This window comes from Netta rufina, assembly GCF_964035555.1.
Source record: "Netta rufina genome assembly, chromosome: 22".
Classification (NCBI taxonomy): domain Eukaryota; kingdom Metazoa; phylum Chordata; class Aves; order Anseriformes; family Anatidae; genus Netta; species Netta rufina.
In genome coordinates, this window is record NC_140146.1 from 2,110,483 (window position 1) to 2,138,418 (window position 27,936).

Consider the following 27,936-nt stretch of genomic DNA (forward strand, 5'->3'; position numbering starts at 1 on the left):
CTTCTCTCGCCCTTATCCCCGCCGTTTTGTCACGCTCCACCTCGTTTCCCACAGCAAATTTATTAGTTAACTGAAGTGCAAACAACACACGCCAAAAAAGGCGGCCACGGGCCGGGGAGGTGGTGGCACGGCTATGGTGTGGCGTGCCACCAGCAGAAGGCAAAGGGCCGGCGCTGGACGTTGGTGCCGCAGCGCACCTCCCCGAGCCTCCCGTGGTACGAGGCGACGTCCTCGAGGAAGTGGCACCGCAGCCCCAGTGGCTCCAGGAGGCCTCGGACATGGTGCTCCAGGCAGCATTCGCCACCCAGCACTGGGCCGAAGGGCTTGGGGATGCCCAGGTCCTTGGCCAGGATGATCATGGGGACCTGTGGGGTGACACGGGGGGCGTTAGGGGTACCCAGCAGCATCCCCAGCTGAGAAGCCAAAGGAAAACAGTTGGTGATCCTCCCAAAATTGAGTTATGGCTGTTACTTTCTGTAGCTTCCCTTCAGGAGATCCAGCACTGTTTCCCTTATTTTTTTATATATTTAAACCTTGCCATTTCACCACTTTGAAAGGTTTTCACCTCAAAGCTGTTCAGGTTAACCCAACCATGAGCAACATGCATCAGAGACACAAGGTTACAGCTAACGGTAGTCAACCTGCAGAGCCCGGATGGAGGTATTTTCCCTTTCTGGGCAGGAAAGCACTATGCTTTTTTGGACATCCTTAAGGATGGGAGGATCATGGTCATGGGCTTAGCTATTTTTCCTCTCCACATCTCAAAACACACAGCCACTGACTGGAGAGAACGCGAGGAGCAGGGACACCTCTCACCATGTTGGGGAAGTACGGCATGGCCTTGCCTTGCTTGTCAAGCTTGAAGAGTGCTGGCAGGTCGATGATGTCCTCCTCCGTCAAACCCAGCTCCTTCTTGAGGATGTCCCTGTTCCAGTCAATGCAGCGCTAGAAGGAGAGGAGAAGAAGGGACTGGGGGGACAGGCAGGCAAACAAGGTTCCCCCAAGTGGCCCTGTGGACACTCTCATGCAGGAGGAGAACATGCCAAAATGCAATACCTCCTTTGAAAGTTCATGACACCCTGGGGCTGTTATCACAAGAAATATTGGTTATCATCAGAAATATCAGCTGTTACCTGAACGTACTGATTCTGCTGCACCATAATGTTGTTGGAAAGGACCTTGTTAATTGTCACTCGTTTTGTGTCCGTCCCCGAATATCCTACAAATGCAAACCCCGATGGGTGAAATGGATGCCTGCAGAAGCCTGGCTTAAGATGTGGCACAGATATGGAAAAGTTCCCCAAAATCCCAATTTGCCGAGCTTGGATTAAGGTTTTGGCTTGAGGTTGAGGCTGCTGGGAATCCCATTTCTTAGCTTACTGGGAAACCAAGCAAGAGGGAAAGCTTTGCCTTTTTCACAATATCTTCACCTGACCTGGAGAGCATTGGAAAGTTTGTATCATCCATCCTCCTGATGATAGAGCTAATAGGATAACAGTTTCTATGCTATCCCAATTCCCAGCTCCATAAGATGAGAGGTATCCCCTCCACAGAAGCCACCTCTTGTTTTGGGACGTTCGGCTCCTAGGCAGATAGCATAGTCCCAGAGGGCCCTGTGGTGGCATGGATGTCCTTTCCTGACTTAATTGCAGACAGATGAGTATTATCCCAAACAAAACCTCAGTCAGAGGCTGCCCAAACTGGCTACCAGTCCAGAGTGACTGAAATGTCATTGGGGTGACGTGAGACCCCCAGTTGTGTCACTCTCCACTGGAGCTGGTATTTACAGAGATGCTCCATCCCACCCCACCAGCATCTCCTCCGGGCAGAGGGCCTTATCCCTCACATCCCACTCACTTTCCCAAAATAGGGCTCGAGGGTGGGCAGGCATCCTGCCCAAGGACAAGCATGCCAGTCCCTCTTGCCAGCCTTGAAGGGCAACGGTTTGGGAAAATGTCCCCTTCCCTGTGCCCCCAACACCCGCATGTCACTCCAGGCATGTCGGGTGCTGCCGCCCTCAGGCTGCCTCACCCTACATCAAAGCTCAGCCTTTATTTTAGGGACAGGGATCAGCACGCTTCCACCCACCCCAGTGGGATTTGCACAATTCCCCCTGGGTTGCCTGCTGCCCCCTTGCCTTTGAACATGGTGGCTTCGCCCTGGCCCTCCTTCTGCTTCTCCCGAAAGAGCTTGTAGCACGCCGTGGGGCTGGCCATCAGCATCCGAAATCTCTGGGACAGGTGGGAGGGAGAACAGTCACTGAAAGGGGCTTATCCAAAACCATTGCATTCATACCCCTCCCCAGGGAAGCTGCCCTTGGAGGTTTGTTTCTGGTCCTTTGCGAAGAAGTTGAGGTTATATTCTTAAACATAGAGGTATTTAATGCAGTGCTAATAAAATACACCTGAAGGAGGGTGATTTACTACTGGTGTTGAAGGGAAATACCTAACCCAAGGGGTCAAATGCTGCTGGGGCTGCCCCAGGCAGAAGGGATGGGGCAGGGGGGCAACTGCAGCCTGGATGCAGCGGGGTCCAATCCTGCCCACCCCCCTGGTGGGGTGCGTGATCCCTGGGGAGGGCAGGGGGAGTGCTGCTGCTGGCTGTGTTGGTATTTCAACCTCTGTGTGGATTTTTTTTTGTCTCCAGGCGGGTGTCACAAGGCAGGGGGAAGCCAGGGAGGATGGAGCAAGTGCTCTGATGCCTCACGAGCAGGCAGAAAAAGCAGCATTAAGCTGTTCCCATGCCACTGGGGGAATCATGAATATATATTCTGAACCCTGTGGGTGTCCCAGCTTGCTCTGGTCTTGGTGATCTCTTCTACAGGGGCTTAGCACAACCTAGATGAAGGCAAAAGGAGGGTTCCTGGTGTGTGTGTGTGTGCATAATGACTCCTTTTCTGAACCATCCTGCCAAGGGTTTTCCCCAGAGGGAACAGTCTGTTTCTCAGAGGCTAGCTCTTTCCTGTGTCTTTTTTCCCCCTGTTTCCAGCCCATCTGGGAGATGCTGAGCAGCAGCGAGCCCTGGCCAGCTCATATGAGTCTCCCTTTGCAGGCACCTTTTCCCCGACCTCTTGGGGTTGACAACAGCTAAGAAAATCCCTTCCTGCATTCAGAGCACTTCTAGGGGCATGGGAGAGAAGCCAAGCAAGCACCAGCTGGGGCTGTCAAGGAAATGAGCTTTGGGATTTTCCCTAGAGCTGACCCAAAGGGATTAGCTTCCCCAAAGAGAAACCACAGAGCAGCAGAAGGTTTCAGGGTACCTTTGTGTCGGGGCTGGGCACAAAAGTGACAAACTCGTTGACGTGCCCCGTGGCCAGCCAGTCAGAGTAGAGCTCCACGGGAGCCTGCACTTGCTGGGCAAAGAGGAAATCCCGCACTACTCTGGTCATCCTCCTCCCTGCGGGTCTGGGGGCAAAACAACCCCCGAGAGGGGTATAAGAGGAGTAAATTTTTATCCATCCCCATATGCATGCACATAGATTGCAGCCAGGGTGGAGGAAAGGAGGGAGGGAGGAAATGAGAAGGCGGAGATGGAGCAATGGGGTTGGGTGCACCCACTCCATAGAAAGGACAAAATTTGGCTAATGAAGGTGCTTAATGTGAGTTTTGGTGGTATTTAGGGGCACCCGTGGTTCTTTTGCATCCCCAATGTGTGCTTTTCCCGTCTCTTACGTGGGGAAGCTGCTGCCGATGAGGATCCTCCCCAGGGGGAACTCCTTCCCCGCCACGGTGACGGGAGGGCTGACCTCCAGGTTGCCAAAGGAGTCGAGGCTGGAGATGGCCTCAAAGAGGGGCTCTCTGCTCACGTAGCCGAAATCAGGGCCCTGCAAAAAGAGAAACGGCTGTGAGTGTTGCCGTGAGTCCATCCGTGCCCTTATTCCTCCCGCTGGGCCTGGACCTGCTCTGGTGGGTAAAAATAGCAAGGATGGGGGAAGAGGAAGAGGCAGCCCTAAAGGCAAAGCAGGAAGATGAAAGTCTCCGGGGCATCTGGGCTCAGCAATAAATGGCGAGTGCCAGAAGCAGAGTTGGAGTATGGAGTCCAGGAGTGATCTCTGCTATCTCGCAGCTGCTTTTTAAGTGTCCACGTTAAGCTAATTAGTTTCTGGGGCAGCCCCGAAGCAGAGTTTCTGGATGGCTGGAGTGGAGCGGGATGAGCTGTGGCCCTCGAGGGTAAATCCCCCCCAGGCATAAGAACCACCTGAAGGGCTGGGCTTCGCTTAAATCCCATCTAAGCCTGATTTTCAGGACTGAATATATCTGGGATTTGAGGTGTTGGGAGATTAACCCTTGGTGCCATGTCTGGGATGTGCCGAGCGAGAGATTGTAATGCTAAAAACAAGGTGAAAAAGGCGCTAGGGACACAAATCCTGCTTGTCCTTGCTCTCTGTTTCAAGTCGCTGTGGGTTTGGAGCTCAGTTCCTGCACAGCCCCTCAGCCACAATCCGATACCTGTTGTTTTTCATTAAACCTCAATCACTTATTAGTGTCGGGTTTCCTCGGGGGTAAACCATGGGGGTGCTTCAGTTAAGACAGGTTTCCTGCAAGCTGTCTCCCAATTCACTCGGGCGGGCACGGCGGTGTTTGCAGTAAGTGGATACGTCCTCGACGTGCTGCCCTGTCCGCACCCAACCTGCACTGATCCTCCTGCCTCGGCTGCACGCGGGTGCAAAGCCCTCGGTGTTGCCCCAGGGGGACAGAAACGCAGCAGGGAGGTGGGACGCGGTTACAGGCAAAAATGTACGGTTTGGGAAAAACAGGCAAGAAGACCCAAAAGTGTGAAAAAAGTGGGGAAAAGCGATCTAGGAGGTGCTTAGAAAAATCAAATTAAAAAAATCAAGGGTGTTCGGAGAAGCCGGGAGCTGCAGTAGGGATTGAACGCGAAACACCTGCCCCTACCCATTTCAATTTAATAAACAGCAGGGCCAGCGGAGGCTCAGCTGTCTGAGCACTGGTTCATCCCAGGTTTGTGGGCAGCATCCGAGCCCTATCAGTTCCAGATGGATTTTGAGGGGCTAATTCCCCGTGGTTTCCTTTTTCCCTGGTGCAGGGTCCTGGGGGCTTAGGGCTTGGCTGGGCAGGAGGAGGACCTGCTCTGCCTTTGGCTGCGTGGTCCTAGCTGGAAAATGAGACTGGAAAGATAGGGCTGGGGATTAGGGAAGGCTTGAAAGCAGAAATTGGTGTATAGCATGTTAGCAGCTCCAGAGGCCGAAACTGCTCCTCTGAATACGAAGCAAAGCAATTCCTAAGGAGGGCTGGTAGGAGCTCAGCTTATTCGCAAAGGAGTGGATCAGCACAGCACTCCCGTCCTGCCCGATAAATCCGGGACTGCATGCACTGCTGGCATGAGGAATGGTGTGTTTCAATGCTTTTTTAAAGTGAGGAACCTTCCCCAAACTGGCATGCAGCAAAAAAAATAAAAAAATAAAAAAATAAGTGAGCTGCCAAAATACTGCTGGGGAGCAGAGCAGGGCTGGGCGTACGGGGCAGGGTTTGGTGGCTCCCCAGGGCTGTCCTGCCCTTCCTGCATGGTCAGATCTCAAAGGGATCATTCAAAACGTCATTTTTTCCACACTTGTCTTTGCGGGACTCTCCTGAAATGCCCTGGTCGGGGTCACTGCTCTCCCAGCAGCTTGCTTCGCGTGCCCTGCCCTTCGCCTTGGCAGCCAAGCCCTGTGGGGAGGATTTTGGCAGCCGCCTGTGTCTTGCAGTCTTTCGAGCAAGTAAATCGACTCCTCTCACACCTTCCTTTCCTCTTCTGCTCGAGCGCTGAGGCATAGCTACATGTGCAGAGGAGGAAAGGAGAAACCAGCCCGCTGAGACTCCTCGTTTCGCAATTGGAAAACTTAAGAGCTGGGATGTGGTTTCGTGGTGGGGCTTGCTAGGACAGGTCGGTGGCTGGATGTGATGGTCCTGAAGGTCTTTTCCAGCCTGAATGATTCTGTGGCTGCTCAGCTATTTGGGGTGAAGGAATGCACCCCTTGCCTGGAGCCCGCTGCTCTCAGGGTCCGAGCTCCCCCTATGCCTCCAAGGTGGGGGCTTCCCTGGCAGCGGGGCACGGACCTGTCCCTGATCCGTGCTCAGGGGTGAGGCTGTTGGTGTCGGGGTGGTTTCTCCATGCAGAGGGACGAAGCAGTGCTGTACTCCTGTCTTTCAGCCGATTTGTTATAATGCATTTGGGGTAAGAGGTCAAGCACAAACCCTGCTCCTAGGGCAACGCCAGCGACTGCCCTGCTCTTACCAGCAGCTCCTTGATGGGGGCTCGCTCCATCCCTCTGACCTGCGGGGAGTCCAGCACCACCGGGAAACTTTTCTGGGGTGCCTGGGTGTAGCCGAACTCAATCTCATCCTAAAGCAGGGAGAAAAGCCCATCAGGGAGGGCAGGCTGTGCCCCCCCAGCCCGGTGCCCACCTACCTGCATCCAGCGGTCCCCGCGGTTGATGTAGCCGAAGCAAACCTTCAGGTCGCAGCCGGCCTTGTTGACGAGGTTCTTCACCTCCTTGATGAAGAGGTAGTTGTCCTTCATGCTGGGGGAGCGGGTGGTGGGAGGGAAGGGATGGAGGGCTGCTGGGGGACGGGTGTCTGGCCCTGGCACTCTGTCCATCTGCCCCCTGGCTCGGTGACCCCATGGGGCCAGTGCCGATTTGGCCGTGGAGGTCTCGTCCCTCGGCCCTTACCTGCAGACGAAGACGTTCACCGGTGCCAGCGTGCTGGGGGTCACAATCCACGGTGCCACCCTGAACACCACTGTGTCGGTGAAAATCGGCGTGTGGGGGATGCCCTGGGGGAGGCGAGCAGAAATCAGGGCCCTCCCACTCCCCATTTACCCCTATCGCCCCAAATACCCTACCCTGAAATCATTTTTGGGGGTAAGCTAATGGTCTATTCCCCATCCCTGTAACCTTGGGCTGTTGCAGCCTTCCCTCTGCCCCCTTCCCCAGAGCCCCCGACCTCAGCCAGGGTCTCCAGGAGGCTGACGTGGATGGAGACCAGCCCGGGGAAGGAGTCGTCGGGAAAGCGCAGCCCCTCCACGAAGAAGTTGAGCTCGGCGGCCCCGCCAGCGTGCTGCACGGTGTGGCACAGCTTCCTCCGACCCAGCACGTGGACGTAGCGCTGCCCGAAGAAAGGGTCTGCAGAGACCGAAAGGAGAAGGTGGGTGATTTCCGAAAAGCTGTGGTGGTTTCTAACCCGCTCTGCTTGTGCACGAGGTGTTTCCAGCACCCCCTGTGCCAAAGCTTCTCCTCTGCTGGCGGAGGAAACTTCATCTGGCAGAATGACCCTAACACAGCTCAGGTGCTTGCAATTTTACATTTGTGCACAAGGCGGGTGGGCAAAACGTCTGAGAGCCTTTTCTGGGCTGGAGCCAGCATTGCAAAGACGTTTCCATGAGGTTTCTGCCCTGGAAGCCCCCCAGACCTCCCATGGGGTAGCAATGCCACAAATCCCTCTGCTGATGGATTTAATCCCACATTTAAATGTGCTTAATGGCACGTTTCTGGGCTGGATGAGTCCCAGGGAATAAACCACCGTGTCCACAGCTGGGAACAAGGAAGGGAAAACGTGTCTTAGAGCATGTTGCCTGGTGCAGGAAGCATCAGGGTGTCAGGACACCTGTGTTTGTTTTTATTTTTTGCTGCTGCTTTACTGGATGACCTTGGGTAAATGGCTTCACCACGCTGCGCCTCTGCTTGCGCATCTCGAGTTTACCATCTGATAAAAGACTTAAGGCTGGAAAAATTTGGGGAAGGGATGGTGAGGGCACAATGTGCTTCAGAAGCACAGTTTGAGGAACGTGGAGAGGATGAGGTCGGGATGGGAAGACAAGAGCTTGAGATGACAAAAGCCTCATGAAGTGGGAGAAGGGGCGGAGGAGGCAGCGATGGAGAAGAACTTACTCTGCACGTGAAAGACCCCAACTTTGTCGGCATCAGAGACGGGAACGTAGAGCACGATTTCATACCCCCGTGGCAGGTGCTGTGGCCCTTCAGTCCTCAACACCATCCGAGTCATATCCAGCAAATCTGGGGTGTGAGCGAGAACAAACCTGGGTGCAAGCTCCGCCAGCCTGTGCTCTCCTGCCCTGCGCCAAGCAGCGTGCCCTTTCCCTGTAACCAGCCTTGGCATGCATGCTGGAAAAACAGCCTGCGGTCCTGCTAGCAAGGCTTGTGGCTTGTGCTTTGAAACTTTTTTTTTTTTTTTTTTTTTTTCCCCTGGCACAGCCGGTCCCTGGCCTCAAAAAGCCGATGGGCACTGGCTTGGCGTGGTTTGGTTTTCCAGGAACAGGCGGGTATTCCTGGCTGCCGGCCGTGCGCCTGGCCCCAAGCATCCCTCGGCCAAGCCCTGCCGTCAGCGGCACCTCCGCTGTTTTTTTGGCTGTGCTTTGTGCCCCTGCTTGACCTTGGGGCGATAATTAAAACAAAATACGAGGACGGGAGCGTGATCCCGCATGGGGAGCTTACTCAGCAGCTCAGCTGAGTCAGAGCAGAGAGCGGCCAATTCCCAAGCAAGCCTTCATGCCTGAAAAGATTAAAGAGGGGGGAATAACAGCGTTTTTGCTTATTTTTTTGAAGCGGAGCTGGGCTTGGGACTGCATTACCTTCTTTGCTGAACACCCTTTCGTCATCGCAGTCTGGCGCAGGACTCAAGGGGCTCTCCCTGTCGCAGCTGACCAGCAGGATGGCCCCGTGTCCCTCGGGTCCCCATGTCCAGCTGGCCTGAAACACCACGCTGGGGCTCAGCGAGGCGATGGGGACGCAGCAGCTGGGATGCGCTGGCCTCCTGCAAGCCCAAGGACTACCCATGCAGGGAAGGGGCAGGGTTACCTTGTTGGGGTTGTTCTTTTCCACCACGCCATCCCGATCCGCATCGACATCCAGGGAGAGTCCTGGAGGGCAAACCCCACTGTCAGCCCGGGATAGGGTGGGTTGGGTGTGCGCACGTGTCCCCCCCGACCTGGCAAAGCTGTCCCCTGCTCAGAGGGATGCTGCATCACGGGAGCCTCCCTACTCACCGATGCCGGTGAGGAAAACCCCAGCTTGATCGATGGGCTGCCCTCCCTCTGCGTAAAAGCTGACGATTACCTGGAAATACCCAAATTTGCCTGCTTGGGGAAGGATGCCCTCCATCCCCAGCCAGGAGGGGGCCTGGCACGGTGCCCAGCACCCCGATTTTTACCTTGTTATCGTTGACCTCGGTGCTGGCCCGGCTCATGCTGAACCTCAGGACCGTCCCCTCGTCCAGCGGCCACCGCGTCCCGCTGGGTGCTGGCCCCACCTCGGCTCGGCCCCGCGCCAACACCTCCACGCTCACCCCCTCCGTGTGCTTCACCCCAAAGGCGACCGCCCCGGCTGGGGCCGCCCTGCAAGCAACATGCTCTATTTTCCAAGGTCTGTGCATCCGGCACCCAAAAACCACCAATTCCCATTACGATTCGGCTCTCCACCCAAAACACAGGCTGGCGTCTCCGTGCTCACCGCTGCCTCTTTTCTACCTTTCCTCACGGCCTGGGAATGTTTGAGGTGCCTTTTTTTTTTTTTTTTTTTTTCTTCTCTTTTTTCTTTTTCTCTTTTTAAGACAGAACATGCTCTTGTAGACAAATGAGTGTATTTAGTAGCAATCAGTGCAGATTGCTGTTAACTCTAATTACAGCCAAAGCATTCAGTGCCACTGGAACCAAACTTGGTTTGCACTTCAGCTGAGAAATCTGCGTTATTTGCCAACTGAGGCAAACCCAGCATTTCCCAGCTCAGTGTAGCAGCATTCCAGCTGAGCTGGAGGATTTTACCATGGGAAACTCTCATTTTTTATTTCATTCAATCCCAATCATTCAATCATTTAATCCCAAAGCATCACTCCCAGTCCAAAGTGCTTTTTTCTGAGCTGCTCTGTGCATCCCCTTTGCCTCTCCTGTCCCTAATTTCCCCATCTATCCAGGGTTATTATTTTTGGGTTGCTTACAGCACCCAAAATCCAGGCTCCCTTTGAGCACTGACACCCGAGCGCCCATGCTGGATCACCATTACAGCATCATTTATTGGGTTTCTGAGTGAGGGCAGCACTGCTGAGCATCGGGGGAAGAGGAAATCTGAGAGTCTGCCTGATGCTGCCTGGGCATTTCTTAAATTGCTCAATTCTGTTTAATTATGCATGCAAAACTGGTTTGGTTTCTGGGCTTCGGGAATCCCACTGGGAAGAGATTTGACCCGGAGAGAAGCCAGATGAACTGTTTGGCTGGAGTATAGAGGGCAAGATTTGCAAAAGCAGCTGGGTGAGCACTGGCACGAACCATGAAAAGAGCACATAACCTTTTTTTTTTTACTTTCAATTATCTCAAAGGGTAGCGTTAGGCTTGTTTTAGAGGTACTGTGGGGCTTGCAGGCTTTCTGAGGACACGGATCATCACCAGATCTTGCTTTCCTCCCCTCTCCCAGCTGCATCACCTCCTTTGCCGTCTGTCCCCATGGCTCCTGCTCGAAATGCCCCGTCCCTGCTCATCCCTCTGTTCTCCAGCAATTTTCTGAAATAGCACCGCATCTGTTGACCGCAGGTGGACCAGACTCATCCCGTTTGCAGACCCGGGGTACGTATGTCATGCAGCAACTGATGCTTCAAACTTGCCCGGGACTTGTGCAGATTTGCAAAGCCCGGGGAGGATTTGTGCCGATGAATTGCATCAAATCCTAGAGCTGGGGCTTTTTGGGGGAGCAGAAGGAAAAACGGGGACGGGAAACGTGCATGGGGAGAAATAGGTTGAGGAGCAGGTAGGGTTTCACATCCCACTCACCCGTGGACATCGACAGCAAGGTGGGTGCCCAGCACGCACAGCGCCTGGATGCGGCTCCCGTGCTGCAGCCGCAGCGTGCGCTCCCCCAGCATCTCGCTGCCTGGACGCGCACACCCCGCTGCCTGCTGCAGGAGCTTCTTCCTCCCCTCGTCTTCCTCTTCCTCAGCCAGCCCCGCAGCAAATCAGCCCACCTTCAGAGCTCGCAAAGTCTGTGATGATGACTGTGTGCCCCCACCCCGGTTTGGAGGGAGGGGGCGGTTGGATTGGACCCTCCAAAGCCCCAGGAAAATGATCTCGGGAGGGAGGGAAGGGATGGAGAGGGAGGGCAGCTGGCCCGGTGCCCACCCTGTGCCAGCCCCATGCATGCAGCTCCCCCAGCTGTCCCCGTCCCCACTCCCTCCAGCATCTCCCCAGACTGTGATGAGCAGCTCGGTGGGGAGGAGGATGCAAGAGAACCTCGGAGGTGTTTTTTGCCGTGCTTTTGGATTCCCCTGGCGTTTGCAACCCTCTCCTCCTCCTGTGCCCCTTTTCTGCTCTCTAGGGAAAACCTCTGCCTGCCTGGAGAGGAACAAATTGAATTTCCCAACCCTCGGGCTAGAGCAGGATGCTCTTTGCTTCCCTGCTTGCTTTCAGCTCGCTTCCCTTTGCCTCCACGCACGCCAGCATGGGGAAAGCCGTGGTGGTTGTGCACAGCCGGCGCCCCACTTGGCGCCACGGCAAGGCGCACCGGGAGCCAGCGCTGCCCACGCGGGCGTTTGCATTATTTATTAGCGCCGAGCTGAATATTCATGTTGGAAACCAAACTTCTGCCCCAGATTTTGGAATAACCTGCTGCAAGCAATTAAAGAGCGAGGAGCAGAAATGTTCAGTTTGATCTTCCCTGTTTGTATCCCTTTTGGGCTTTTCTTTTGAGCTTTCTCCTCTCTCCGTGACCAGGGCAGAGGAAATGAGCTCAAATCCAGTTTCCCATCTGAAGCGGATCCCTTTTTTCTTTTTTTTCCCTGTGACCTGAGCAAACAGGAGTGAAGACTTTGTATTGCTGAGCAGATTGGGAACATGCACACAAAAAAAGGCAGAAAAAAGGGCAGTTAGGGGGCATTTTGCACATGCAAAAATGAGGTTTGTGGCAAGAGGGAGATTTTATTAAAGGCTGTAGATGTTCTCTCCCAAGAGTATAGGAAGTTATAAACACTTTGCTGTCAGGCTGTGCTATCATGGTCAGAGCAGCACTGCTGCTGTGCATAGCCAGCCTGGGGGGGTGCATTGAGGGACCCCTGGTTTGGGTTCCCCAACCTGAGCTGAGCTGCCAGCAGCTGGAAGAGGCTCCCTCTTCTGAAAAGCGTCGTGGTTTTACCCTCATCCTTTCGACTCCAGTCTATTCAAACCACCAGCAGTAAGAAAAACCAGTGAAAGAGGAACCAGAAAGAGAAATAATTGGGAAAAAGAAACCAAGGCCACACGGTGTTTGCACAAGCAGGCTCCATTCGCCAGCTTTGCACCATGTAAGACGTTCCTTTTTTTTCCCCCCAAAGCGTCCCTTCCCTGCAGGCAACAAGTGGGATGGGATGGCCTCGGCTCCTCGTGCTCTCCTGGGACCCTGTGCTGGAGACACAGGTGTAAAATCCCTGTTTCAGAAGAAAACAAGCAAAGCAGCTTTTCTAATACCATTTTCACTTCCCAATTCCTTTACTTGGGGATTTAGTATTTCATTTGGCAGCAAGGAAAAGAAATGCTGCTGAAATCCTTCTTATGAAGAAAACAACCCCAACCACCTCCCATCTTGCAGAAGGTTCCCAAGGTCACACCATCGATTGAGGTTTTTCAAGTCAGCAGGAGTATTCCTTGCCGCTCGTGGTTTTTCTTGGGTGACTCTGGCTTGGGTTTGGTACACCACCGTGGGACCTTGCAGCAACATCAAAGCGGGGAAAATCCTGGACTGGGGCAAAAAGAGAGGAGGGTGGCTGGGTTGCAGGCAGGGGCTGATTTCCCAGTGGGATTTGGATGCTGCCGCACTGGTTCTTGTCTTTGAGGGATCAGTTGGAAGGAGGCTGGGGTCTTTCCAAGCTTTCTGGAGTCTTTGGAACTCAAGGAGGGTCTTTACTAGGCTTTGGGGGTCTTTGCAAGCCTGCTGGTGTCTTTGAAAACAGGGCAGTGTCTTTGCAAGGCTTTGGGATTCTTTGAAAGCCTTCTGGGGTCTTTTCAACGTTCCCACGGTCTTTGCAAGGCTTTGGGGGTCTTTGCAAGCTGTGTGGGATCTTTCAAAGCCTCCTGTGGTCTTTACGAGCTGTGTGGAGTCTTTGGAAACTGTGCGGAGTCTTTGCAAGTTTTCTGGGTTCTTTGCAAGGCTTTGGGGATCCTCAAAATATTCTGGGGGTCTTTGCAAGTCTCTGGGGGGTCCTTGAAAGCCTTAGGGGTTTTTTGCAGTTTTCTTGGGATCTTTGGAAACCATGCAGAGTCTTTGGAAGTCTCCATGGGTCTTTGGAAGGCTTTAGGGTTCTTTGCAAGCTGTGCGGCTTCATTGCAAGCCTGCTGTGGTCTTTGCAATCTTACTGCAGCCTTTGGAAGACTCACGGAGTCCCGCATCCTGTGTGGGGACAAGCGCGAGGACCTGCCTGTCCCCATTGCACAAGAGGCACTGGAAGCTCAAACTCACTCAGCCAGTTGCCAAACAAACCTCGGTCCATAGCACGAGGATGGGATTTTGCATGAGGCAGAAGCGCTATTCCCAACGCAGGCTTTGCTCTGTGCTATCAGGCGGGAGATCGGCCCCGGTGAACCATCACGAGACGTGTGTGCAAATATAAGCACGCGCACACGCTGATGTCTGGAGGCTCGTGGTTTCGCAGCTATAGTTAATCTGGTCAAAGGAGTTCTCTGGTTTTTAAAAATCAGATTAGGAACTGCTCTGCGTAATCCTCCCCGCCGCTGATGGATCTGTGCCTGCCCTAATTTGGGGGGACGGGGACAGATAGCCAAGCCGAAGCTCGTGAACAACCCCAGGAGCTGCTCCGTGAGGGTTCTCATGTGCGCTTCGCCCTGGCTGGGTGCTTTGCAGTCCCTTCCTGCAGGCACGTGTGTGACTGCAAGGAGTAGGAGGGAAGCATGAAATATCCCCCCGTGGCGTCCTTTCGAGCTGACCTTTTGCATTGAGGAGGTGCAAACAGGTGCCCGGCCGAGCGGAGGCACGAGGCGCTGCTGTCGCTGCTGCCGGGGCATGTCGCTGCCTTTATTTTGGAAGAAGCAGCCAGCTTCGAGGAGGCAAAACCAACCCAGTGAGGAGGATGAAGGAGCTCGGGCGAAGCCGCGCCGACCCACGGCCGCGTTGCTCTCCCCGGGGGGGACACGCGGGCGTGGATTTATAGGGCAGTGCGTTTAATGCAAAACTGGGGGAGAGCGTGGGCAGGGTGAGCCCAGGGCGCGTGCACGGCTCCAGCCTGGGGGCAGAAGCAGTTTTATGGGGTGCTCTGCTTTGGGATTGCCAGGGATGAAGCCTCCATGTTTTACGAGGCGGCAGGCACTTTTGGGGGAGAAGAAAGGACGGAGGGGGCTTTTTGCTGCTTTCTCACCCAGGCGAAGGTGTTTGCAGAGCCAGCATCATCGAGTACTGCTGGGTTTTATCAGCTTTCAAACCATTTTTTCTGGTCCAAACCATTCTCCTGCCCTTCACCAGCTGGGACAGGGGATGCAGAGCCTCAGCAGCCTCGCGAGCACAACCTCACAGGATGCTTCCACCGTGCGGCATTACGGCTCCGCACCAGAAGGAAGCAAAAAACCCTCATGCAAACAGGAGCGGGACTTGATAACTGGTTCGATGCCTTCCCCTGTTGCAAGTAATTAGGCTGACAAGGCTCTTAAAAGTTCCTGCCTGCAATTACGCATGCAGAGTAATAAATAAGGTGTAATTACCGGCTTAGGGAGATTATCAAACTTTCCTTGACAGAGTGGCGGTGCAGGATGGGTGAGAAGGGAAGCCCCGTGGGGTCGGGGCTGTTGTGGTGTTCTGGGGGTCGGGTCTTGCCCCAGCATGGCTGGAAACGGCCTGAAAGGACCCATCGGGGGGAGAGGGGAATGAAGCAAGGCCACCCAAAAACACGCTCGCCAATGTGCAATTCGATCTGACGGAGAGGTGCAGGGGGTTCGTGTGCCCTCAGAGGGGTCTGAATTCGCCCACCCCTCTCTGAGCCACTGTGCACAGGGAGCCTTAATGACAACCTCTCGGGACAAGGTGTTATTAGGGAGAAACACTCAGCTCTGAATGGGCCAGATGGCTTAAAACTGAAATTCTTCTTATGCATGGGCATGTCAGCGCTAATAGCAGGTGGAGGAGGAAGAAGAGGTGAATGTAGCTGCCACCCAGCAAAGATGGGGTGCTTGGGGCTGGAGCGAGCATTGCTGTGCCTGGTCAAAAATGCGCTGTGACTAAACCCGAGCCTGTCTGTGGAAAAATAAAAACACCGCACCAAACCCAACACAAGCATGAAGTTTCAGCTTCGTGGCTTCTTCCTTGATGGATGCGATCTGGGGCGGGTTTGGGGGGAGAAGCGTGGCCGCGGCGTGGGGAGGAGGGCACGCTCGGGAGCCCTGTGCCGAAGCCCTGGTGCTCGCTGGGAGCCAGAAACCACCATCCTCCGCCTGCTTCCAGATTACAGACCATAACAGCATGACCCCGTGGGGATGTAGGTGTGTTCCCTGTCCAGCACAGGGCTCAAACCAGCTGAGCAGGATGCGGTGCCAAAATCACAGCAGGAGGCAAGCTCAGCACCGTGCCCAGTCTAAACCAGCGCGACCAGCGGCCGCAAGTGGGAAATCCAACTTGCAGCCTTACATAATGATCTTCTTTGGTAGACTTACAGGCAAATTCTTCCATGGGGGATGCAAGGAGCTCGCGGTGATTCTGCTTGGCAGCAGCTTTATGAATTTTAGGAGCATGTGAGCCCCTAAAACCCTCCTCTAGGATGTCTCAAAAGCCAACACGATTCACAAATCTATGAACATCATGAGTTTGGCTCCTGATGGGTTTCAGGACATGGAATTTTGCTTAAAATCCCAAGCCAAGGTCTTGGGGAGGCTGGAAACACCTCTAGTGTTCCTCTCTCTCGAGCATCCTGCCCGCCCCAGCAAACTCTCATGATCTTATTAAAGCTGTGCTCGCGTACGAGACACGGTGCTGCTTTGCTGCTGCAATTAAGGTCGGAGCCCTTTAATGTAGACTTGCTCGGAGACGTTTAAAGCAGCTGCCGTGGTGCTGGTTTGATCTCACAGGGGAAGGTGCGTGCAGGTGGTGGCTCCCAGCTTGCCTCTCCCCCAGCAGAGGACGTGCAGCTCGGTGCAATGGTGGGGACCAGTCCTCCTTGCTCTGCTGAGCCTGTTCCAGCTCTTTTGGCTTGCAAGGGGTCCTGCTGCAATGAGGACTGTGCCATCCCTGTATCGCCCTGCCCCTGTTGCAACGAGATTCGGGATGAACCACAGCGGGGTTGTCAGCGTGTTGGGTCAGCGGTGATGGAGTTTCCCCATCTCCCTTTTTGTCTCCATCCGTGGGACATGCAGGGCTGCTGCCGCCTCCATCCCGGGTTGGCCCCGAAGCTCCTTCCCAGAGGAGCAGCAAGATCCATCTCACCCAGTTTTCCTCTTTGCCGTCTAGCGAAGTCTCCTGGGATCGCCTGGAGAGAGATGACTATCTCCTGAAAGCCATTTCTTCCAGCGACCGGGGCATTTCCCGTGGGAGCTTCATGCGCATTAAAAAAAAAAAACAATTCCCCAAATGCCGCATCCAAACAAAACACCTGAGAATCCCTAATTTCCACGGAAAGCCTCTTGCCTTGTTTTGCTTTCTTTTTTCCTCCCATCCCTGCTTGCCAAATAACCAGTTTTCCCTGCACCCATTTCTGTCCGTCGCGTTCATCAGGAGTTGTTATGAAGGGAAGGACCAGCCTGAGCAAACATTTCCTTTTGCTGCTGCAGCGGTGAGTGCCTTGTGCAGGCATTGCCCTAATGGGGTAGCCGAGGCCGTGAGTCACCTGTAGAGAGCCTGCGTGGAAAATTTGGGTTGTTTTAAAGAAAATGCTTCATTTTAATGATACCGTGTATTATAATAAGCCTAAACTACCATCCTGCATAACAGGAGGGGTAGAAATGTTTAATGCATAAAGCTTTGGAGTCCTTATATGGAGCTGTAAGGGAGGTGAGGGAAAAAGGGGAGAAGGAGCCCCGAAAGGGCTGGCTGCTGAGCATCCAGGGCAGGGCTGTGCATCCCCACCCCGTCCTGCCCCTGTGCCCCCTCCCTGGCCCCGCAATTGCTGCCTGGCCCTGGGGGCTGCCTTATCGCCCGCATCTCGCGAGCGGGGCGGCAGCTTCGCGGGTGGCGGAGGTGGAGACGGCAGGGTCCCTGGTCCACCCCGTCATCGAGGGAAGGGAGGAAGGAGGAGTTAAATTCCCCTGCCTTTTAATCCAGTCATGCTGGTTCACCTACAAAGCCGGGCAGCCAGGCAGCAGCTTCCTTCACATGCGGCCGCCGTCCACGGCACACCATGCCCCAACGCCAGGTCGTGAAGATGTCCACCAGCCGCGCCAGCTACGGCGTCTGCGTGCTGGGCACCGAGGTCTTCCTTGACACCCACCGGTAAGGCTTGGGGGGGGGTCAGGGCACCGGCGAGCATCCCTAGGGATGAAGGATTTTAGGGGGAGCCTAAAGGTGTTGGGTGGTTTTACTCTTTGCTTGGAAGCGGTGGGTGTTAAGGGGGAAGATCTCTGAGCACGCGTGGAGTTTTCATCCAAGCTTGGTGCGCGGGGGACGTGTGCCCCCAGGTCTGCTTCAGGCGATGCCTCCCATGGGGAGGTGCGCCCGAAGGAGGGATGTCGGCCCCAGCAAAAGCAAGGCGTCGAAGCGTAGCCGAGCAATGACGATGTGCAGGCAAAGCCCATGCACACCCCGGCTAAGTGGGATCTATTTCTGGCTGCGAGAGCATTAGGCAACAGCAATTCAAGATGAGCAACTTGTCCGGAGCTAAACTGGGTTAAAGAACAAATGTGTGGCTCAGGCAGAAAAAATCCACGAGCGGGTTTGCACAGGCGACGTAACAAGAAGAGATTTTTCTGACGTTAAACATAGGGGTTGCTTTATTGGCCAGATATGAGGCTGTATTTACTCTCCTGTGACATTGTCATTATTTAATAAATCACGTTTATAATGATAGCGGCTACAGGCTGAGCCAGTCGGTGCAATTATTTGGGTTGTGCGTTGGAGCCGGGCCAGGAGGTGCTGACGTCCCCCTGATGGGGCTTGGACCCAGCCTCAGCTGCCCTCAAAAGCATTTCATTGTTACCTTCAGCCAGGTGGGAATACAAAAACCCTGTTATTTGCATTGTTTTTCTCAATCTGAAGTCACAGCAAGCATTTAAGCATGGGGCCCAAGACCCAACACGGGCTGATTTGGCTCCTTGGTAGCAAATCTGAGCTTTGGTCCAAAAAGATATATGGCAGATGCTTTTTCAACATCAGGGCTAAAAAAAATAGGAGTCCCTTCATACCCGCAGGGCACTGGTGGGAGCGACAGCCCTCTCCATGCTGGGGGAAATTCAGTCATGGATGTTTCAAGCTTTGACCATGGCTTGGTTTGGTTTTGTTCAGAAAACCAAGCTTGGTGGGGATCTCGCAGAAGCTTGTGTCTCCGTGGGGTGACACAGAGGAGCAAGGGCTGTGAAATCAGGGTGAATAGACCCAAATTTGAGATGTCATAGCATGCAACAGCGTGCAGGTAGACTGCGGGTAGTCTTGCAATGTTGCACCCTGGTAAATGCGTGGGGTGACAAACGAGATGATACTTTAATCTCCCCATACAAGCTACTGCAGGAACTGGGGCTGCCATGCCAAGAGCAACGCCGGGAATAAATCCCTTCTGTGCTTTTTTTCTCCCTGCTAAAATTTACTACCGTGTCCCTTTCCGCGTGCGGCTGGGGAGGCTGGCTCCCGATGGCAGACAGGTTGGAGCACTCGCGCACCCCGGACGGAGGTGCCGGGGCTGTAATGAGCAGGTAGGCAGCACTTCAAAGGCGAGGGATGTCATACAGGTGGGGTGCAGGCTCTCCACGCTCGGCTTGGGGTTCTGCTCCACTTTGGGCATCTCTCAGGTCAGGGTATGCAACAGCAAAGAACCAGCTCCCCGATGGGTGACAGCCCAATGTGGTCCCGCTCTTGGTCTGGGTGTTGTGCTGGGATGCTGACGTTTTGGGGTTTTTCTCCCCGTCAATGAAGGAGGTTGGGTGCCCCAGCTTCAGAGATGTGCAATCTGGGCTTAACCACGGACGGACGTGCCAGAGCTCCAGTGGGAGCCCTGCTTGCTCAACAACGCCACAGAGATAATACTCGTAAAAATCAGACGACACATTTCGTCACCTGGAGATGGTTTCTTAGTCCCTGAAACCCAGCTAAGGCTGGATTTTAATTCCAGGAAACCAAGTTTAACTATTTGGGTCCACTGAGGATAACAGGAAAGACAACTCATGCTCTGTTTCAGATCTACCCCCAAAGGTGCCACGTCATTTGATGTCCATGCCACCTCTGCAGTTACGGTCCACATCATCCACAACCCCATGACAAAACCCATGTTTAACTCCAGATGGCCACTGGATCCTGATATAGAGGTTGTAGTGACCATCGATGTCACCAGCAAGACTGTCAACGACAATAAGGTTAGTTCCTTTTTTATGAAAAATTGAGTCAAAATTTACAGGAAAGCAAGGCAGACTCGAGCACTTCCAAGCAGTGCTAACATCAGCCATGTTTCCTTAGAATAAGCTCAGAAACCTAAACAGAACCGTGTAATCATTGTGTACGAAAAGTGAAACTAAGAAGGAGAAGGAGATGACATTTTGTGCCCTAAAAAAGAGATAACAGTGATTGCAAAAGCCAGTGTCAGAAACTCCATGCCTGGCAAAAAAAAAAATAGTCTTGCCTTGGCTTTTTCTATACCAGTTTTTGCGTTGAAGCATGCAGAAATTGTTTGGTTGAGCTATGATTAAAGGAGCAGAGCTTTGATGAACCTTCCAACACCTTGTTGTATGGCATTGCCGGGTCAACCCAATGAGTGGAAAGACCTACTCAGCATGACAGGACATGGGTCATGACGTGGTGATGTCTTCGCAGGTTAAGATTTCATACTACGGACAGGAAGAGAATGAGCTTTCGGTGGCTTGGTTGTATCTCACCTGCGTAGGTGCGTATTATGGCAACACTTGTCCGAACGCGGCCAGCCCTTCCTGACGCCGCAATCTAGTTGGGTTCAAGGGATGGGAGGTAACTGGGGGATGCAGACTGCCCATCTGCAATGTGCAGTGATGGTTTGGGTGTTCACGGCTTATGCTGACAAGCAGGAGGGAAACAATTAAAATGTTATTGTGCTGCCTTATATGGTGCAAAAAAGACGCAGGCTGGGCACTGTCCCCACCCAACGCACGCAATAAGCAGCCTCCTCTGACCGCTGAGACGATTTTGCTGATGGAAGAGAATCCAAAGATGACCATGTCACCCACCCTTCACTGCCGAGCCCCTCCTCGACCTCCAGTGCAGCTGGTGGAGAGGAATAGGCACCAAAGTGTAGTTGTCTGACCTATTTCAAGAGTTTAGGATGAGATGAATCATTCCCTTGAAATGCCTATTTTCCTCTGCTGACTACAAAGGGAGTCTAGACAACTAGTCTGGATGCAGAGTCTTCCACTTGGATGGATTAATTACCCTAAATTTGGGATTTTCTGAAGCACTCACATGATACTCAGACCTGTGTCCTCAAGTCATGCGCTTGCCTGCCAAAATTGCCCCTGAAGAGGCCGATGGTTTCCCACATCCCATGGACTCCACTGGAGCCATCCAGGGCCACCGCTGTCCACAGAGCTTTGACCTTACAAAAGCTCTTTGCTTGCTTAGATTTAGGACTTCATTTCCAAAATTACAGGCCCAGCTTCTCCATGTGCTCCTCTCTGCATCAAGGAGAAGGCCAATGTCTGCTCCAGCGCCCACATTTTACACGTGCTGTATATATCTCCTTCTCTCCAACTCAGTGGATATGTGTCTTAAGATAGGCTTTGCACAGATTTATGTAGGATATAGATGAGATCTCTGGCAGACCTCCAGTTTGGGCCCAGAAGAGCTCTCTAAGGGAAGTCCTTCTCAAACTTCACATCACCCCTAGCAATTATATAGTGTCCACTCACCCATGGTGAAGGCACTTTCGTGCCTCTGTCATGTTTAGGCTTCATGAAAAAGTGCTATGGTCAACATGCAATTGGTGAAACCACAAAAAAATGCCGTGCAGTGGGTATGTCCCTGCTGGGGGATCCGTGACGGGAGAAGACGGGTGGAGACCAAGTGGGGAAAGCCTTAAAAAAGCTGTTGGGTTGCTCTTCTATTGGTGTTTTGTTGGCAGCGTTGGGTCTGGAGCCACGCTGGGACATGAAGGTGGGGTTGGCTTTGGGTGACTCAATGCTAGCACCGGGGATGAGCCCAAAATGTCCCCGAGAGCTTGTTCCCATGCTGACAGCTTCCTTTTCACTCTGATGTTTCAGACATATCCCTGGACGTGGATGTGAGCCGTAATGGCAGAGTGAGGAGCAAAGGGAAGGACAAGGTAATGAGAAACGCTGCGTGGCTTTGGGCGAAGTGTGGTGGGTAAATGCGGGGAGCTTCTCTTTGCAGCCTCTTCCCTGCAAATCTCCAGGAGGGAGAGGGATTTGGGTGGTGTCTGAAACAGGGAAAATAATGTGGCAAGTTCTCAGCCTTCTAATTGAGGAGGAAAACACTTTATTTTTTTTTTATTCTGTGCCAAAATCTCCTTCCTCTCCAGTCCAGCCCCAGGGATAGTACAGAAGAAAACACTTTTTTTTTTTTTTTTTTTTTTTTTGATTTGAAACGTGCCACTAAATGACTCATCTGCAAGTTTTGCAAGCAGCAAGAGATTTACCCCCTTGGCAAGAAATCTGCATATGCCCAAGCACTTACGCCCGGGTAATTGTCTGCAGCCAGATCAGCAGCACAAATTGTACATCAAGATGAGATGCGTTTCTAGAAATGGGATATTCTCTTTCAAATGAGGGCTGGCAGATATACTCTGGCTTGTTAGAAGATAAGATCTGTTTGAAATAGTCCTTGCTGACCTGGCTGGAAGCTGAGGTTAGGAAATTTAGTGGCTTGAAAACATTGCTGCCCTCTCCTCACCAGCCCTGAGTGCACTTTGTGGGATCTCCTCCGAGCATGGATGTGGCTGTAGGGTTTTCCCAGTCCACCCACTACTGGGAGGAGGCTGGGAGGGAGAAATCTTGCTGGCTCTGCTCCCATCCCCGTTGGGTGCTTCTCCTTCAGGCCAAGTGGACATGGGGTCCGGATGGGCAAGGTGCTGTGCTGCTGGTCAACTGCGACAGGGACAGCCCCGGCGCGGTGGGGACAGACAGCGGCCAGGTGGACATACGGACCAATGCAGGTAGGACATATGGACCAGTGCAGGTAGGGCGTCATCCGCAGCACCAGGGGACCTGTAAGGTCACACCAGGGAGCTTTGCCTCTTACAGCACCTCCATCCTTCTCTCTCCTGTCTAAGGCGCCATTCACGTGTCTGGCGATGGCGAAATGGGTGGCAAAAATAATATCTAGTGTAAGCAGAGCAATTAGAGATAGCAACAGCATTACCTGTTTCCCCATTGCAACAGAAATTGGCTCTTTTCCACATCTCCTTCCCCATTTTATTTTCCTGGACATCTCTATAAAATCTATAAGCGTCATCCCATCAGGTTTGCCCTATAAATCCATGCACAACCAGAGACTGCGTGGAGAATAATTAGCGAAGCGCACAGGCAGTGCTGGAGGCTGGAAACCTCCCCACATCCCCTCTCCTTGTTGCCTTCCCCCCATAGACCTCCAGGACATGTCTGTGATGCTGCTGCGGACTCAAGGTCCCAGCAATATCTTTGCTGAGTACCAGCTGGTCCTGCACGTCCCCGAGTCGGACGCAGACAAAGTGCGTGTTTTCCATGCCATACGTGAGTATTTCCTCCTCCCTTCCTAGATATCCAGGCCAGCCCATCGTGACCCTGGGGTGGGCAAACCCTTTATTTTATTGCTCGCTCTGGATAAGGGCTGCATGCTAGCACTTGCTAGAAACACTTGTTTATCCCCGAAGTTCCTCTGCAGTTTTAGAAGATGAGGCTATATGGGGAGCTTAAAAATTGTGCAGGGAAAAAAATAATTAAAAAAAGAAAAAAAAAAAAAGCTCTGTTGAGTGAGATTGCTGAAGTTTTGAGAGCTTCACAGGCAGATAACCCCCCAGTGGCTGCTGGCACCTCTGCGGCGCAGGCAGAGTCCCAGGCGCCAAAGCAGCCCATCTCGTCGGGCTGCACACTTTGCCTTTGAACACCCCGGTTGGTGGATCCCAGCAGTTCCCTGCCGAAAATCAGGTCAGAGGAGCCAAGTATATCATTAGATGCTTAACTTGAGACACGCACCTTGAAAGGGTTTGACCTGAGGGCATAGAGTCCTCTTTGTACAAGCAGATCAAGTGTGTTCCCCAGAGAAGAGCAGGCACACCCGCTCCTCTGCAAACCACGCTGGCATCAGCCACCTCCTCGCTGGTGCCTCTTTCCAGCCCTCTGGATGGGGTGGCCGCCCCGTGCCGGGCTGGCTATTTCGGTGTTTCTGCAGGGAGTGACTCACACCCCCAGTACAAACCCGTGCTGGGGCCGGGTAAGCTCTCCTATGTGCTAGACCGTGTCGGCAGTGGAGAAAACACCTTCTACGTGGAAGGGTTGGCTTTCCCTGATGCGGGCTTCTCCGGGTTGGTTTCCTTCAGCGTCAGCTTACTGGAGGTCCCCCATAAGGTACGTGGGGCCTGCCCCGTCCCTGTCCCATGCAAAACACCTACAGGGGTTTTCGACTGCTGCTCTCCAGCATTTTGCCTCTTGCAGTATTCACCGGGCACCCCGATTTTCACGGATACAGTGGTTTTCCGCATGGCACCCTGGATAATGACGCCCAACACCCAACAGCCTCTGGAGGTTTTTGTCTGCAGGTAGGAGGGATGGCACCCCATCGCTCCCCAGGCTTGGGGACTCTCCAAGGAGAAACTTTTGACCCTTCCTTGTTTTACGCATGCCGTACTGGAGCCTAATGTTGCTGTTGGTACCCCTCTGGCACCGCCGCGCTCATTGCATCCCCAAGGAGAAGGTTGAAGGACGTTCTCCAAGAGCTAACCTCGTGCACAGCTATTGCCCAGTGCACTAGGGATGAGAAATGCGCTGCATGGTTGGGATGAGAGGTCTTCTGTGGCCCCTCCTTACAGCCTTTGCTCCTTCCTCTCCCTCCAGCGTCAAGAGGGGCATAAACTCCAACGATGTCTTTCTGGAGCAGCTCCAGGCCCTGTTGAGGAAAGCCAACTGCAAGCTGACCATCTGCTCAGAGGTCGAAAGCCGGAGTGACCGCTGGATCCAGGTCATCCCTCGATGCTTGTAATACGCGTCTCTTCTGGTGCTTCTTACGGGCTCACGGGGCACGCAGGGTGTTGTCCCCACTGCTGACACCCCGGGAGGGATGAGTTGCGTTGCTCGGGGGAAGCACATGGATGCTAAGAGATGAACTGGACAACCATGAGCTAAAAGATGGGGAAATGCTGCTGGTGGTGGCAACAAGAGTGTTGCCTGGGCCCTGGGGACATTGCAAGAGGGACCCCATTACAAGAGGGACCCCACTGTAAGACAAACCTTGTGGGGCATTGCAAGGGGGACTCCACGGGGCATTGCAAGAGGGACCCCTTGCAAGAGGGAACCCACAGGGTGTTGCAAGGGTGACCATGTGGTGCCTCGCCAGCGGGACGCCGGGTGTGCAGGTGGATGGCCACATGTTCCCCCAGCAAGCCCCAGCCCTGCTCTGCTGGTCCTCGTGGCTGTGAATTGCTCACGTGGAGGGGACCTGTCCCCGGCGCCGTGGTGGCGGGCAGGGCGTCACCCACGGTCCCCCCGGCACAACCAGGGAGCTCTGGGGTTTGGGCAACAGCCGAGTTGTGCCAGGATCTCCCCGTTTCCTGCTCCACCCTCACCTCATGCTTCGCCCAGATGGCTATCACCCCCAGGAGCCTTCCTCCTCCTCCTCCTTCTCCTCTCTTTCCCCAACAGGATGAGCTGGAGTTCGGCTACGTGGAAGCACCACACAAGACCTTCCCCGTGGTCTTCGACTCACCCAGGAACAGAGGCTTGAAGGACTTTGCTTTTAAAAAGATCCTGGTGCGGCAGGGCATTGCTAACTCCTTTCTCCCCAAAAATCCTCTCCTGGGGCCGGCAGCAGCTCCCATCTCTGCTCCCCTCTTTTCCCAGGGCCCTGATTTTGGCTACGTGACCCGCGAGCCCCCTGGACATGAGGCCTCCAGCCTCGACTCCTTTGGCAACCTGGATGTGAGCCCACCGGTGACGGTGCGGGGCAAGGAGTACCCCCTGGGCCGCATCCTGATCGGCAGCCCCCTGCCCTGGTGAGACAGGAAAGCGTCAAAAACTGTGGGGAGTGGCTGCAGCGAGTGGAAAATTCCAGGCTAACTCCCACAAAAGTGCAAATTTCACATGCAAACCGCGTTGCTGTTCCTTCTCCCTGTGCAAAATCCTTCGTGCACTGCTATGATTATTTCCCCCTCCCAAAATGTTGGTGCTTTCACTCTGGTCCTACAGCACCCTAAGCACCATGCCTATTTTTCTTGAAAGGAAAAGCAAGGGAGTTCAGAAAAGGGTAAAACCTTGAATAACTGGAAATTGTTTTTGCTCTGCCCTCGGCAGCAGCTGTGGGCAGGGAACAACAGCACCCTGCAAAGCCCGCACAAAGGCGGCTCTTCATCCAGATAAACAACAACAGGGCTGAGCCCGGACAGGATTTGAGCCAGGACAGCAAACGGAGCAAGCTGTGCTGCTGCAGCACTCAGTGCCTCGCTTACCCGGACGGGAAAATGGGATTTTCCCAGCCTCGCTGGGGCCATAATTATCCCTTATTACAAGAGGTTTTAATTAATGTTTTCTCAGCCTGCTGCTGGCTGTCTAAGAAAATGTAGGGAGGGATTTAAGGCTCTCAAGGATGGGGTGAATTAAGCCTTGTGCCCATTTCAGGGGGGAACGTGCCGAAGCAGAATGGAGGAATGTAATGCACATATAGATATACACGGATAGGTGTGCGTATATTTATATTTATATTTATTACATTTATATGCAAACATGTATGTGTATACACCTATATGCACATATCTATGTAGCAGTACAGTTATAAGCATTTATCTTTGTAAAGGTACATCTGTATGTATACATCTGTACACCCCATGCGTTGTGTTAGCAGATTAGCGGGAGTTTGGGATTCGATGATTCGCTTTGGCCATCAGATCTGCTCGATTTCCCACCTCTTCCCTCCTGAAAGGGCTACAAGTGGGCAGAAATGCTGGCATTTCCCATCAAAATGGGATGTGCCGGTGTGACTTCTCCCCTCTGTGTCATGCATTTTGGGGACAGATCTTACCAAGATCTCCTCTGTCTCCTCCTCCTCCTCCTCTCTCTGTCCCCAGGGCCTCCGGCCGGCGGATGTCGAAGGTGGTCAGGGATTTCCTTTACGCCCAGAAGGTGCAAGCACCGGTGGAGATCTACTCGGAGTGGCTGAGTGTGGGCCACGTGGACGAGTTCCTCACCTTTGTCCCCGCATACGACAGGAAGGTAGTGTCCCTGCATCCCCAGTGTCACATGTGGCATCTGCTGCTGATGCAGAAAGCCCTTTATTTTGGCAAATCAGCAGAGAAAAAAAAAAAAAAAAACAACAAACAAAACACAACAAAACAACTTGGCTTCTGAGCAAAAGGCAAGGCCAGCCCCGTGCATGAATCTCCTTCCTTTTGGGTTGGCTTCCTGGAAAAGGATGGGTGCCCCGTGCAACCCCTGGGGCTGGGTTTGGGCACGAATGGGCTAGAACATGAAAATCTCCTCTTTTCATGAAAAAACAAAACAAAAACACCAATCTTCTGGGCTCATCCCCACAGGGTTTCCGGCTCCTGTTGGCCAGCCCCACCGCCTGCTACAAGCTCTTCCAGGAGAAGCAGAGGCAGGGCCATGGCGAAGCCACACAGCTCGTGGGTAAGGCGGCGGGCGAGGGTGTCCCGGCGGCAGCGGGTGCCGGCGGTGACCCTCACCGCGGTGCTGCCGTCCCCGTGCAGGGATGTCGGGCACCGAGCGGAGGAGCATCGATGACATCCTGGCGGATGAGGGGCTGAGGAACGACAACAGGCACGTGCAGGTGCGTGGGGGTTTAGTAGCCAGGGGTGGATATGGGGAGCGCCCCTCTGCTTGCATGTGGCTGCCGGGTGGTTGATGCACGCAAGGGGAGCAGCTGCAAAGGGGCTGAGCACCCTTGGGTGCTGGCTGGGCCTCGGCTTTTGTCCCAGTGGGAGGTGTGAAACTCAAGGCAGGAGGATGCCTGGGTTGGAGGGGGTTCAGGAGGTCTCTCAAAAAGGATGCAATGGAAAACATGGGGCATGGGCCGCAATAGGGTCCTCACAAACCCCACAGGGTGTGTGGGGTTTGGGGAAGCAAGTCAGGGTCCCTGCTCTCTGCAGCGCTGCATCGACTGGAACCGCGACCTCCTGAAGCAGGAGCTGGGGCTGAGCGAGCAGGACATCATCGACATCCCCCAGCTCTTCATCCTGAACGGCTCCCGCGCGGACGCCTACTTCCCAGACATGGTGATACCCCCCCAGTGCCCCTTCTCCTCCCTCCCCACCACCTCCTCCTTTCCACACCCTCCTTTTTCACCTTTTGGGTGAAAAAAAAAAACTGCTTTTTTGGTCCATCCGCAGGTGAACATGCTGGTGCTGGGCAGGCACCTGGGCATCCCCAAGCCCTTTGGGCCACTGGTGGCCGGGCAGTGCTGCCTGGAGGAGCGCGTGCGGGCGCTGCTCGAGCCCCTGGGGCTCTCCTGCACCTTCATCGACGACTACTTCTCCTACCATGTCCTCTCCGGTGATGTCCACTGCGGCACCAACGTCCGCCGCAAGCCCCTCGCCGCCAAGTGGTGGCACGTGGTGCCCTGAAGTGCCCGGGCAGGGGCTCCGGTCCGTCCCGATGGTGGATGAGGGTGGATTTGGAGCATCTCAAAATAAAGTGTTTTGC

The 27,936-nt window shown here is 53.9% G+C and overlaps 2 protein-coding genes across 2 annotated transcripts; one reads left to right on the forward strand and one right to left on the reverse strand.

Annotated features, from left to right (window-relative positions):
- Window positions 1-131: 131 nt before the first annotated feature.
- LOC311217925 (protein-arginine deiminase type-2-like) lies at window positions 132-10,871 on the reverse strand (the record flags this gene model as incomplete). Its single annotated transcript, XM_084300320.1, has 16 exons — window positions 132-365; window positions 817-945; window positions 1,134-1,219; window positions 2,138-2,231; window positions 3,260-3,404; window positions 3,672-3,823; window positions 6,238-6,345; window positions 6,412-6,523; window positions 6,674-6,777; window positions 6,948-7,126; window positions 7,892-8,017; window positions 8,593-8,710; window positions 8,819-8,880; window positions 9,007-9,076; window positions 9,171-9,354; window positions 10,780-10,871. The coding sequence occupies 16 exons, from the start codon at window positions 10,869-10,871 to the stop codon at window positions 132-134; spliced, it is 1,995 nt and encodes a 664-aa protein (XP_084156446.1).
- Window positions 10,872-17,306: 6,435 nt separating this feature from the next.
- Window positions 17,307-27,857, forward strand: LOC311217892 (protein-arginine deiminase type-1-like; the record flags this gene model as incomplete). Its single annotated transcript, XM_084300249.1, has 16 exons — window positions 17,307-17,398; window positions 19,293-19,467; window positions 19,922-19,991; window positions 21,337-21,398; window positions 22,130-22,247; window positions 22,678-22,803; window positions 23,462-23,637; window positions 23,725-23,828; window positions 24,124-24,247; window positions 24,928-25,035; window positions 25,126-25,277; window positions 26,346-26,490; window positions 26,811-26,904; window positions 26,985-27,064; window positions 27,384-27,509; window positions 27,624-27,857. 16 exons carry the CDS (start codon window positions 17,307-17,309, stop codon window positions 27,855-27,857), a joined length of 1,986 nt encoding a protein of 661 aa, XP_084156375.1.
- Between the last annotated feature and the right edge of the window lie 79 nt (window positions 27,858-27,936).